At 36.7% G+C, this 14,382-nt stretch overlaps 1 protein-coding gene across 4 annotated transcripts in view; it reads left to right on the top strand.

Moving 5' to 3' along the window:
- The window catches only part of LOC126916222 (cerebellar degeneration-related protein 2-like), a 51,942-nt gene that overhangs the window by 30,512 nt on the left and 7,048 nt on the right, over window positions 1-14,382 (top strand). Inside the window, exon 1 of one of the 4 annotated variants that reach the window (XM_050721750.1) lies at window positions 12,864-13,168. The exons of the other annotated variants lie outside the window; for them this stretch is intronic. Coding sequence (XP_050577707.1) covers window positions 13,069-13,168 — 100 coding nt within the window. The 5' untranslated portion in view covers window positions 12,864-13,068. Of the gene's footprint in view, window positions 1-12,863; window positions 13,169-14,382 lie in introns of those variants that run through there. 4 annotated transcript variants of the gene reach the window in all.

Below are 14,382 nucleotides of genomic sequence, written 5' to 3'. Positions count from 1 at the left end.
AATAACGCGTTGGAATCTGCGTGTTATGTTTGGAAATTGAACTGGAAATTCATGCAACAATATAGCGCCATGAACTGTTTCCTTTGGATAATTAGAAAAACCTGTTAGAACGTGCTTTAAAATATTTTTAATAATTACGATTAGAATATACACTAATAAACATAATATTTGAATAATTTTCACGAATTGAATAATTACAGTTTGGGCAATCATTGGCATTTCGTATAATTTACAGCTTCTGTCTAAATGTCATCGACGTTTAAAAATTAACGAAGAAAAAGTGGATTATGTCAAAATGTAGCGTCGATATCGGATTATACGTTTCGTAACGATTTTACATAACATGTAAAAGACCTTTCACCTTAAATAACGTAAAAAGTTACAACTATCAGTCATGTGAAATGTTCGCGCGTGTGTCGTACATTAATTAGTTTTTCAATCTATATCGACAAATACAGGTGACACTATTCTTGAAAATACACATCACAATTCGCACATGTACATACCATATGCATTTTGTTACATTTCCGAATTTTCAATAAGTACATAAATATTCGCAGTCCGGTAATAACAATTCTCACCTTAACGCGTAGAGCCATTCAAAACTTCTACCGTATCCTTCCCCAGCCTAGTTGCTTTAAAAACTGGAACAGAGTATACGCCATGTCATATAGTGTAAATATGCGTGTGAAGGATGTAACAATTCCTACGCTTGTAACCATTCCAACCGTGGTAACTGATTTATTCATAATTCTCGTTTAGAATGAAATCCATAGTTCTCACAGGATGGCAGAGTCTCCGCTAATTATACCAGTTATATTAGTTCTCTTTTTATTGTACGTATATCGTAATACTCGTAGAGAGGAGAACTTCCGGAAGAGCGTTGATTCCCAAAGAGACGACAGGATAAAAAGCGAGCGATCAACTGGCAAAAAGACGAAGCAAAAAGTACGACTGTTCCGACTAGCCGTTTCTCGCGTTTATCGCGTTCTCTTTAGTACAAGGCAACTTTTCCCTAATTAGAATACGAGGAAAGTTGGAATGATCTGCTTCAGCTTGTCGGGTCCTTTCTTGACTAGATTTGCGGGAAAGTTAAGGTCGTGCTTCTCTTCTGCTTTTAATAACGTCGAATATTAATCGTAACAGGTACTTTACTACATAGTATCTAATCCGATTTCTGTAATTGAGAGATCAGCATACAGTTATTTTTCTCTGCAAAAGTGCCTTTGATACTTCAAGGCAACTAGGCGTGTAATCCGCTCTAATTGAAAGACGCGTCCATTCACCCACGACACGTGCATTCTCCGAGGTTATTCAGTGTCATTCAACACAATTCGAAATTTGTTCTCGCTCAGTGAGAAGAAGATTTTCCTTGTTTTAACAAATATTACAAATTTTTAATTTTTTATATTTTTTATTCGCCAGTTTCGAGTGTCAATGGTTGATCGCGATGAAATTTTTAGAGATGGTAGTTTACGAAAAAGATGTTTGACCCACATCTTTTCTACCAGCAATCATTCGCGTTTAGAAATGGTGAATGTTCTAATAAGGTGAATCGTTTTCTTTGACGTGCTTTTAATCGCGTAGTTTCCTATGAAAATAAGCTATCCGAAACCGGTATTATTAACGAAGCAAATCGACAATGAAAAGACCGGGTAAGTGATAGTCGTTGCGACTGCTATGACTTTCGAAAATTACACCCGACTCAGGTCATCGTTGAAAGGATCAATGGCAATCGCTTGAGATCGATTAACATAAATTTCTCTCTCGACACTCGACAGGAAGTAAATTACTGTTGCTCTCTCATGGATTTATTTCTTTATCTCTTATATTCCCAATACCTTTGTTTATAGATTGTTTCGTGAATACCTTTGTTCATTTTGGTTTCTCTATTCCGAACATGTTGTGTCTACGTAGAAATTCAACGTTATACGTCGATCGCAGCCGAAGAATTTTCGTGGTCGACTATTCATTCTTCTTGTCTGAAATCCAAGTAGCAGAGAAGGGCTGGAAAGTGTTGCGGTTAAAAAGCAACCGATAAATAAACTCTCGCCGATTGAGTTTCCTCTGTTTGCAATGATCACCGAGAGTTCTCCGGCTCTCTTGTAACTTCCGTTTTATTCAATGATATTGCCTCAATACTGCGTTATTCGTTTTAAAATTAGTACATTTTTCTAATAACAACATTTATTTTATACAAGATTTTTTCTAAAATCGGAGAAAACAGAAGTTTTCAGTTTTCGCAAAGTCTTTGTTCGATTGAAGATATTCAGTCGTTATTTCGTAACAGACTGTGCACGACATAACGTTACTTAAAAGATCAAAAATACAGGGAATTCCAAATATTTCAACCTGTTTCGAAAAATATGAAAAAATCTGAATGGGATATTTTAACCAAAGAAAGTAGATCAATGATCATAATATGACATTGTAACAAAGTCTGGGCGAACACTGCCAAAGATTAAGTATTCCGTCGTTTCCAAAAGTCGAGTGGGTGTATCGTCCAGATACTTCGGAACAATCTTCTATCAAATAACGCTAGTGATGCAATAAATTGCTGTGACGGAAGTGAACGCGGCACTCTCTTGACTTCTGAACAAGAGCCGTGAGTCATGCAGCTTTCTGTGTGGGTAGCGTTGCTAACCGACTACTTGTATATTTAATAAAATGAAAAAATAGGTAAATAAAAATAAAGGGGGAAAAAAATCAAATTCTTAAGTCCTATTATACGCCGTATTTAAGACGATCCTATCGCAATCGGTGATGGATAGCGGCGAAAGCGGAAGAGCTTTTGAAATGTAAATGGTTACACTTGATTTTTCTGTCATATTCAAAGAACTTACGCAACAATAGTTGAGTGATAGTTCGATAAAACAAAGGAGGTTGACGCTTCTCACGTAGAAAATAGTTTAATTATTTTCGATAACGGTGGTCTCTGTTTATTTTCAAATATGCTAGTTTCGTTGATCTTAATTTTTTCCTTTGATCGATAAGGTTGGATGTAGCACAGATAAGTTCTTAGACATCAGTAGCATTATCGGTACAATTTCAAAGTGAATTTCTCCGTGCTTTATCACTTTATTACATTTTCAAAGTTACTGTATATATTTACACCATATATTTCTCTTTTAAAGAACAGTAAAATGTTTCTCACAACGTGCAAGAATCAAAAGCAAGAATATAGAGAATAATGTTCGTATTTCAATAACCAGATATTTATTGGAAGAAAAATCACGACACACGCCCGAGTTATCTTTTCTATCATGAAAGTGTTATTGAAATCTTTACTGTCAGATAAATACATACACTTGATCGCACTTGACTCTGCTATTCCCCTATACTAAGTAAGTAAATTAACTTGCATTTTTTTCATCGCTACGAGCGATCGTTTTCATCGTAAGAATTTATTAGGAAGCGTAGTCTCTAGTAAAGTAGGCAAAGCAAATGCGAATGTCTTGACCTGTCTGCGCGAGAGAAGACAAAAGGCAATAACGCAGATTAAAACCAGGCCGAACGAACGTAGAAAGGCCCAGTTATTATCGACTCTGATAATAATGTTTACCCTAAAATGTGTAGGCGTTGAGCAAATTGATCCTGTATCAAACATAACGTATACGTTATCGATATGTTTTTAACTACCGTTTACAAGTGTAACAGACAAAACGGCACGTTTAAACGCGTATCTAATTATCACGTCAACCCTTTCCGTATATCATCGTTTATACTTTCACTCGGTACAATCGTTATAGCAGATAGCCACTTGCTTGTATATATCGATTTGCGACGAGATTGAAACTGTTTCCTTTTGAAGGAGGATTATTTAAATTGACCATTTCAATTTCATTCTGAATATAAATCCACAATTATCCTAAGTACGTTCGAGATTATGAATCGCGGATTAATTTATACGAATACCAAACTTTTAAGGAAATTACCATTATATCGATCGCCTACACGGTATAATGCATTATTCGTTGCGTCAAATGGTAATTAAAAATCCATAAGAAATAAAGAACAAGTAGATAGACGGAAGGGTAAGGTATAGTAGTACAATGCAATACAAAGTTATTCATATTGAATAATATATCAACGACAGAGAAGTGATATATCGACGTTCGTTAAGTATTATCGTTCTTTACGTAACGAAATCAGGAAATGAATTTTATTATCTTCCTAAATTTCTACGGGAACGCTGGATATTTTCTATTGTTACATACGTTATATAAGCACTTATATCTGAAAAATTATTTTTATTTCTGTGGTATTACTTAGCCAATTTAAATTGCCAACGTTGATTAATTTGTATTAAATAATAGCCCTTTGGCTTTAAAAACTAAGCTTTATGTTAAAAATATAAAACTAGGTATTATGTTAAAAATATACTAAAAGATTGAAAGCTTTGACTTCTATTACGATTACTTTTAGGATTATCTTAAAACTACACAGCTGCTCAAATTCCACGTTCACGTTATTTTGATACTATCATATGTTGTAACAAAATCGATTACTTTTTATAATAAGGAAACAAATGTTGCATTATTCACTGTGTTGGTTACAATCGGTCAAACTCTTTCTTCCGTATTGTACTTCCTTATGAGTATTGCGTAAGTTCAAAATGTATTGCTTCTTCAGTTAAATTCAATCATACCTTAATTTCTGTTTAATTTGCGTTATCTAGCTTCGAAAACGTCTATAAGAAAGATAATTAGAGTTTTATACTATAGTAATTAAAAAGAATGAAAGTTAAGAAAAACTTACATTTGTGCTTTGACGCTTCGTTGCATTTGCAATTTTCTATCTCGAATCGAACAGGCACGACCTACATCAAGCGTATAACTCGCGTTACATAGAATGTCCCATGTAATTGGGCCAAACCATAGTTTCAAAGCGTTAGAACCTACACAAGAAAATGTATTAGACAAAAAATGTTTAATGAATGAAATTTAAAAGATTTTATTTCATCCTTGACATTATTAAAATATTATTTCAAAATTCTCAAAATGCTGTAGCTGAGGGTACAATGTTCAAGAAGATTCGCTTTCAGTTTCCATTTCAGTCATTACGATTACTTTCTATTCAAATAGACGACCAATCTTCCAACCGAAATAATTTGTTCTTCACGAATGAACGATCACATTGCCAGAGGATTTAGGTGCGAACATACCTGAACGAAACAATAAGGAACGATCACGAAGAACCACGAACAATGTATACTTTCCAGAGAGTAGCCTCGAGCTGAATCGTGATGTATCGAGACAAAAGGTGGACCATAACGCCGAAGTACTTTTCATTTTGTAATTAATACTTGGATCGTGAGAGTTGATTCGTCCGGAGTCGAACGACACAGGGAAAAACAGGCAGCTCGTAAGACGTTAACGATAGTCTAATGTCTTTCACCACTTTTCTCTTAATGGTAACTCAGTAGACAGAAATTAAAAATTAATTTTCTATATTCGATACAAGCATTTTAAGTAAATTTTCAAATACTTATATATATTCGCGGTTCTCCTGGATTCGTCATAAACTGTATTAGTCTCACTGTGAAACTTTCAGTTTATATCTATCTGAGCGTCATTCCATTTAGTTTGTCAATTTGATTTGCAACGAAGAATCCGCGACAGGTGTACAGAGTTCTCAATGCATATATAACTATAAAAGTCAGGAAATTATTTATGATAATAAATAATAGTACTGAATAAGAAAATAGGAAGCCTTTTTCATTCAGAATTTGAAACACTGTACAATTTTTTATATAGATTGATATATAATGAAATAGAAGAAATCCAGGTAAGAAAGAATAGGTAATAGTACAAGCACCGAATCAAAAATTCTAGAAAGTATTTGCATTGCGTACTTACAGAAGATTACATTGCTGTAGATAACGGTAAGTTGGGAGCCTCTCTTCTAGCCCAGCATCTGTTAGACATATCCAATGCAACTGAAGGAAGCATCGGCCATAGCATGATTAATTTTTTATTAATATTGTTACCTCTTGTTGATCTTTCTTGGACGTAGGCCAACTATTGCCAAGATTACGACTACGATTTTTAATCCTCGACGACGGTTTTTAACACGTTTTAATAGAATTAGGAATAGGATTGGCTCGCACTGAACCTTCGAGCTGTTGGAAGAGACTCTCTGGATTCTAAATCTTGTACCTTCCATTGTTGTTTTTGCTTCGTATGTAAATAACAACTCAATGAGGATATCTGTGCTTTAAAGGACTATAACGCGTGAGTGACATTTTTACAATTTCGGACTGTCTGGTTTTAGTGGCCAGTAAAGATGTTCATGGGTATTCGTCATTGGTACAAAGACTGGACGCACAACGTCATATTTTAGCAATTTAATAGCACAAAATAGAATTCTGATAATAATTTGCGTTTATAAGAATTTGGTTTTAAGCCAATCGTGGAATATTTATTTTGCTAGAAAATATAATAAATGTTGCAAGAGTTAATCTACTGTGACATATTAATAAGATCTGAAAAAAAGCTTCATTTTCGCTGTGACATTTTTGTCTCACTTCTCGTTCGCGTACGAGTTCGACAGTTATTCAGATTATTATTCAGAAAGTCACTTCCCAGGCCTTGCACTTCTGTTTTATCGCTTACCTTTGATTTCCTAAGTCATTATTTATGCAATGTTTCTTTACATTACAGGAAACTCGTGTGTTCAGCATATTTAGCTGTTCGAAGCGAAGACTGAAAATTTCGCTAAAAAGTTCGTACAAAAGTCACTAAGAAAATTAAACTCGGTATAAAAACATTAAAAGCTGACATTACAGAACATTGTTATAATTTTGTATTAATATAGAACACTGGAGCTGTTCGTTGATTTATTCTCTGTATTACAAAAATACTATGTAACATGAATTTTTCACCAAGAAAAAATCTATCCTAATGAAATAAACATGACCCACATGACATGTATACTAAAAAGATTCGCACGTATGTAAGCTACGTGCACGAATGCCGAATAACACGATAAATTCGTTTCGTATTCTACTCGCTAGTTCATACAACATACGTAAATTGTATGTAAACTATCGAAATTCTTCATCCTTGAACCTCTGTATGAACAAAACGGTACTTGCGGTATTTTTCTTTTGGTAATGCCAACTTTCGGTAATAAACTATTTCTACGGAAAACGCAACTTGTCAAAATTAACAAGTAGACGAACAGAAAGAATAACGAAACTGTGTGTATGCAGAAAAATTAAAAGTGTTTGAAGAAACATGTGAATTCGTGCTGAAAACACTTTTACCGCAATAGACATGTGCGTCCGTTCTCCTCACTTAAAGAACTCAACTCATTCAATTAGCGTAACCACTAAAGCAAAAACTGTTTGGCATAATTATTTATATTTTCCTTTCTAAAACAATGCAAGTATTTTCCCGTATCGTATTGTTCTAGCGTTTTGGAATACAATATTCCTCGCTGATCTCCTTAAATGTCGATGAAAAACGCAGAGTACCTAATATAGACTCGATGCTCGTCTTTGGATATTAACATTGAATGTTACTTGTGAAAGTAAAAAAAAAAAAGTACAACGTGTAAAGAAGTAGATTTAACTAAATTTTGTAAATGTGCTGATCACTGAAAATCCACAGCATTTGGTAATAAATGTTATAAACGCATATCTATTAGAAATCTTCACTTTCTGACGGTACTTACATTGTTTATCGTTCCAAGTGTTCAATTAATTTTTTTCACTCAAATTTTTTTCTTTGATGTCTAACGTCCAACGTAATTTCCACAGATTCATTTTCGATAGATGGGTCCAGCATTATTCCACCGCGTAGAATGTAATTTTCTTCGAAATTATCCATTGTCTTTAATTAAATTCGCATGAAACTTGACAAATAAAATATCCGTTTCTAGTACGGAAGTTTCTTGAGACATCGAAGCCCTAAGGATGTGAAACTAGCCATTCAGTATTTATCGTCAGGACAGTAATTTTCACGTAACGCCGTTCGCTAGGTGCATGAACAAGCTTCTTCCTAAATTATCATCCACATTTGCGTGTCCGCGTGTGTACGTACCTGCACGTACACGTAAGAAACACGCTTTCGAAGGTGTAATTACATCGTCGTAAACCATTAGAAAATAGAATGTTTTTGCATTTGCTACATCCCTACATGGTTACATTGCCAGTGGATCGATCACTCGAAGATACGAATTCCGATTATACCTATATAATTAGATACAGTTAAATACCTCTAATAGGCTTTTTTTCATAATTCGTAATTAAAACGATACGCTGATAGACTTTAATAAATAGTTGCTCACGTTTGTGGTGAGTCAAGATCTCTTATCGAATTCGATTGTTGAAATGCCGAATTGATAATAATTATATTCTTGAATGCTTTGTCTCGTTGCTAGATCGCAGATATACTTATGCGCTTTCTTATTTTCACAAATATGATTAAACGAATGGAAATATAACAAACATTTGTATCGTTACAGGTTTTTCTTAATCTTTTATTGTTTTTATATATATCATTAAGTTACGACAGTTGGTATTATTTAGTCATTTCTCACGCTCTTGCGTAATCTTCAAACGTGTAACGCGACATTCCTTTCCAATTCCATCAGTCGCCACGACAAACTAAATCATATAGAACATCTGTCATAGCGGTTCGATTCATTAATTCCGCAGTTCAATCCTGCTGCGTTCTTTGCGTCAATTTGCAGCGAATCGTGTTTTTCTCTCGCTAAAAGAGTTTCTTAAGCACGAACAGCATGTATATATATATATATACATATAAGAATTTCTTATCGGTATGCTTTTCTTTTCAAATCATTTTCAGTACTGCAACAACACCTTAACCAGTCTTTTACTATGTCAATAAGGTTGGAGGATGTTAATGTTATTGCAACAAGCTTAGGCGCGAAACGCTAATGCGCGGTTTTATGAAAGTACCAGAAGCGTAGTGTTGTAAAGCCGCGTTTTATCGAATCGAATTAATGCGCATAAATTTGCACATAGTTTGAAAGCGAGTTACCGCGTATTCATGTTTCTCTCGACTTGTCCCCTTTCGGATTAATGATTTTCAATCGAGTGCAGATAGCGATGGAATAGATATTCCATAAAGTTTCAAACAGCTCGATATTCGAGTATTCGGACCGAGTAACAATTTTTCAATCGGAAATGATTCTCAAAACGTCTAGTAATTTGCAAAACTCAACTCTTTTATTAATCAACAATACTGCATTAACTATTAATCAATAATAATTAAACCTGTATAATGAAAACAGTCGAAGAACCCGTAGCCTGTGGCTTTTAAATGTTATCAACAGTAACAGTTCAATTTTGCGAGAATGTATCGACGAATATCGATACGGTATCAATTCCAACGTCAACAACAACTTTATATTATACCAATCGAAGCAATGATTGGATAATTTTGAACGAAACAGCGTGTCAGAAGCCAAATAAGATATCCCGCGGATTATCTCGTTAGATACAGTGCGCTAATAAAGCCTGTAACTTATTATACGTATCTCTATCGGCGTTCGCTCGGCTTCCGGATATTAATTGACTGCAATTAAGATAGGTATCATTTTCGCCATTATGCTTACGACTCGAAGGATTGTCGCGTGTCCATCGAAACGACGAAACAGGCTCTTCTGCTTTCTGCTGACTTTCATTATTTGCTTTCGACCGAGCTTTCTTCACATATATCGTATACGTGCATGTAAGTTGCATACATATACATACCGCTTGTCTCGAATTATTTAGGTTTTTGACGGGTTACATTAGATAAGATCGTGCATTATTACGCATTGTTTTTATAATTTCTGGCTCGTGAGAAGAAGAGATTTCTCGGAGAATAGGTACAACGCTCTCGCGCCTCGTTTATGAATGAAGCGTTAGATTACCTTCTTTTCCTTTTTCCTTCTTTGATTTCACGTCGAAGCTGATATCAAAGTAATCGAAATAATTTATTCCGTTAACCACGGAAGACCAGTTCGGATTGCTCGTTCTTGGACGTATCTAATGATTTCACAGCTCGTACAGAGACGAGTAATTGAAATTCGAAACGTCTTATTTTTTGTTAATGATGCCAGAAGAGAAATTAGAATAAAATGCAAATAGAAATCTTCGTTCACCAGGATATTTGCCCCTTCGAATAAAATAATTTTCTGTTATTGCTTTTTCTTGCCTTCTAAGCAAAGGTGAAGGTATCTTAGATGCTCGTGTTAGAAGAACCGAATACAGGAAGATAATGATGGTAATATATGTATATAGAATGTAGAAAGTGGAAGCAGATACTACATTTAATAAGTCGTTAAACCTGTTGAACCAACTTTTTGTAAGGGACAAGTTTGCAGATAATGATGAATGAAGGTACCGCATAATAATTATTATTTAAATTTCATAAAAATTATACGAGTCCGTATATATCATATTTTAAACGTGTAACGTCGCACAATTACGATAATTACGCGAATACTATGATGGTTATATGAGAAATTAAATACGATCATGTGTCTATTTGATCTTGCTTCGATTATTAGAGAAAAGGGTTAAAAATTACTGTCTTACAAACACGACTACTCAGGTTGAAAATTAAATACTTAAATTTTTAATTCGAGAGTTATATCCTACAAGGAATCGTATCTGTTTTACAAATTTATACGTCGAATGAATTTCACGATATCTGTTTTTATCGGACATTCTTCGCGAAAAATTTCGTCCGCGAAGGTCGTGTTGCTGTAAAAAAAATTGCAAAGTGAAAGAGACTGTTTCTCTCGAGTTTTGCTCAAACTGCACGCACCTGCGAACGTACGCGAAAATAAACAACGATATCCAGAACAACGGAGACCTGTGGAATGTACGGTGCGAGCATCTTCGAGAGAAATAGTCTCAGAATGTCGCATGTGTGCTTTATGCCCTGTTCGGCACAATGATGGGAAACAAACCCACGTATTTCAACGGGTCGCAGGAGCGGATGATTCGTTTAAGCCAATGGCAAATTTTTTACGCGTCGCTTTATTTGAACAATAAGTGAAAACGGAAAGGTTTCGCAGCAACGCGCGATTAGTTTCGTGAAATACGACTGGAATACGTACTTTCGTTTAACCCTTCGATTCCCATAAGCACCTGCAGGCAAGCTGTAAATACGCTTTTGTTAAAGGATAAATCAAAGGTGGTAGCCGTGGCTGCTTATAGGATCAGAAGACTTTTAAATATTCTAACAGTGTGCAACGTTTCTTCGTATTATCGAAACAAAAGGGAATAAGACGGAGCGTAACGAAGAACGCGGCGCGCTTAAATTCGAAAAGCACGCGATAAAATAACAAGGATAGAAAAGGCATGGAAATCGTTGGAGATCGTTGATATACGGTTTGACCTGTATCCGCCGACTATTTCCCACACTCGTGCCGGCCGCCCGCTAAACCCAAGTGTGAAATTACGTTTTACAGCAAGCCATGCCACGTGCTTTGTTGTTGCTTTATAAAACTTGACTCTACACGCGGCATGCTCGCGTACAGGGTGTGGTAGAGCGATAATGGTCTAGTCAGCTGACGTACATACTCTAGTTAATATCGGTAATATGTTCAAAGCGGTTTCACGCGCCACGCCGTATTCCTCTGTGCTCTGGAAAGGTCGCCGCTCTGCACACGTATAGGTGCACCTGTGCGGTTGCTACGCCTTCTGCGAGGCTCTCGGGTCCACGCCAACAATAGCCTCCTTTCTTTTATTTCGGCCGATGAAGAGATTAATAACGTTTCGCGAGGCATTCCCAGGAGAAAGTATTCGGCAGGAGAATCGATTCAGCGGCGGGCTCGAGGTTACCAGGGGTTATTTAAATCGAAATACCACGAGCAAGTGGTTTCCACGACTGCCGGGCAAGAGATTTCGCGTCTCGCGATCGAACGAGATGCGACTCGACCGTCTTCCCGCGATTCATTGTGTAACGCGCCACGCGTTCGATCGTTAATTTTACGCTTTTCCGCCTACAAAAAGTATATTTATTCATCCGTGAGCTTCGTACGGCTAAGGAGCTGCTCTTCTACCGATTCGCTTACGATCTTTGAATCGCGCTGTACACTCTGGTTAAAACGAGAATGCCGTTGATTATCTGATATTTGATACTTCGCTTGTTTTCTTAATCAAATATTTATACGAATTGGTCACGTAAGAATACCTCGGAAAAGATTCAAAGTTCAGCGGAAAAAATCTTAACACAACTGGAATTCCCATTGCGGAGAATTCGTTTTCTCAATACGAAAACGCCACTAATTACCGCGCTACCTCGTAACGTAAAAGATATGTTTACATAATTTCGATATTCAATTTCATTTATTCACGCGGGCACCGTTCTCGAAATTATCCGAATTGCCGAAAATTTCAATTACGTACTTACGTAGCGTGGAAACCTGGCCGATAAACACGCCAGTTATAAACGAAAATATCTATGTGCCCAAATAACAATCCCGTGATGGACGTTGATCGTTTGAAATAAAGGTAGCAAAAGTGGGACAGTTTGCACGTGTATCAAGAGGTGTATACCCGGTAGAGAAACAGATACGCGTTTACGGAATGGGAAGAAGGGAAAGGAAAAAGAGGTGGCCACGCGGAGTGAGAGTACCCGAGGGAGGCAGTACCTGAGGAAAGATGCTCGCCATCGCCAGAAGGGAATTGCACCAGGTGAAAAAGAACAAGAGAGAGGGAGAAGGGAAAGAAAGAGTTCGCGAGAGGACTGGGTAGAGAGGGGATAGGGGAATAAAGGTGGAGAGAGGGAGGCAAGTTAGCAGTGGATGGGTATTCGACGTTTAGGCTGCACACGTTCCTCGGCTACCTAGCAATTCACAGAAGACCGGCTACCTTCGTTGGAACCGGTTGTGGTCGATAACCCGACTCCTCCGCGTGGAACGTTCGTTCGCGAATCGTATCATCTGGATGGACCGAGTGAAAATCTTCTTCGTTTAGTGCGTGTTGAAGAACAGTTCGTAAGATACGTTGAAAGTGACGTTGAGGAACGGTTAGCGAGCTACAAGTGTTAGGAGAAAAAGTGGAAGTTCGGGTCATCTTTCAGGATTCTGGAGCTTGGAAAGATGAACAGACGGAACGTAGTCTGCGATCCGCAGACGCCGCCAAATTCCTTCGATTGTTGGGATTACTCCATCGAGCTGTCGTATCTTGAAAATCCGCAAGGTATACCAAAATGGAAAATCATTTTCGTCGTGTCAAAGTTCTTGGAACAGTGGCCTTGTGTTCGAGCGTTTGCGTGGCGAATCGATTCTGAATGAATTTAGGGAAACGAATTTGCGGAAGTGCGGGAATAACGGAAAACTACGTTTTTCTATCCAACGTCAGAACTTTCGAGTCAAACGTGACAGCATGCTCGTTAAGCTTGAATTCTAAAATAGCTGCTATACAGTCAATTAAACCGTTTCGTCATTTATGAATAAGATATCACGTCAATGACAGTGCTAACGATATGTATACGACATATCTCTTCTTTCAAAGTGACCGCCATTTACCTTGTACTATAAATTTATATATTTTATTTATATATCTTAATTCATCTTTGAAAAAGAAAACTTAGAGATGTGAATTTTTATCAGGTACATAATCCAGTGGTATTATCCACATTCCGTAAAATGTTTTCGAAATCAAATAATAGCAGAGTAACGTATCTCGGTGTTGTCTTGATAACAGGTATCGATCAATTATTTTATTTATCCAGCGCATGCCAAAGTGCGGTATAAACTTCTGCGGAATACAGAAGAATTCCATTTGCCTGAACCCGTCCGCCAGGACAAGCAGTTCACATAACTGGAGTTCGTACAATAAGAGTTCGCGAATTTTCCCGCCCATTATTTTTTATACGCATAATAGGAGTTCACAATTTAGATAAGAGAATTCAGTGAACAAGGTTCAATTACTCGGGCATTAATTAAAATTTCGTTTGAATAAATAAAATGCAATGAAATCACCGCTTCCACTGCATTCTGCGGAAGTTCGTATCGTAATTTACGTCCACTGGATGGATGAAATAAATGATTTGCACGTCCTTGAGCAAACACGTAGACTATTTTTTCTATCGTCTTCGTATGGGCTTAAACAATTCTTAAACAAGACCAATTCGAATGAAATTTCGTGTTATAAAAACTCACGACACATTTGCATTTTTCTTTCAAACACGAATCACACAGTTTACGAACACGAATAATTTATAATCTGCGTAAAGATGGAAGCGCAACAATAACGCAAAATTGCTAGGTGCAATAAAAAATAAGCAGCGTCACATTACAGCTACAATTATCGTCGTGAGATTTCCCATTACGCGTGTAAAGCGTGTGCGAATTAGGAAAAAGGGGAAGAGAATGGCATTTGTCGTTGTACGTTGTTCAAGTGAATCGAGA

This window comes from Bombus affinis, chromosome 5 (assembly GCF_024516045.1).
Source record: "Bombus affinis isolate iyBomAffi1 chromosome 5, iyBomAffi1.2, whole genome shotgun sequence".
Classification (NCBI taxonomy): domain Eukaryota; kingdom Metazoa; phylum Arthropoda; class Insecta; order Hymenoptera; family Apidae; genus Bombus; species Bombus affinis.
Note: the sequence above shows the minus strand (reverse complement) of the source record. Positions and strands in the feature narration are given on the sequence as shown.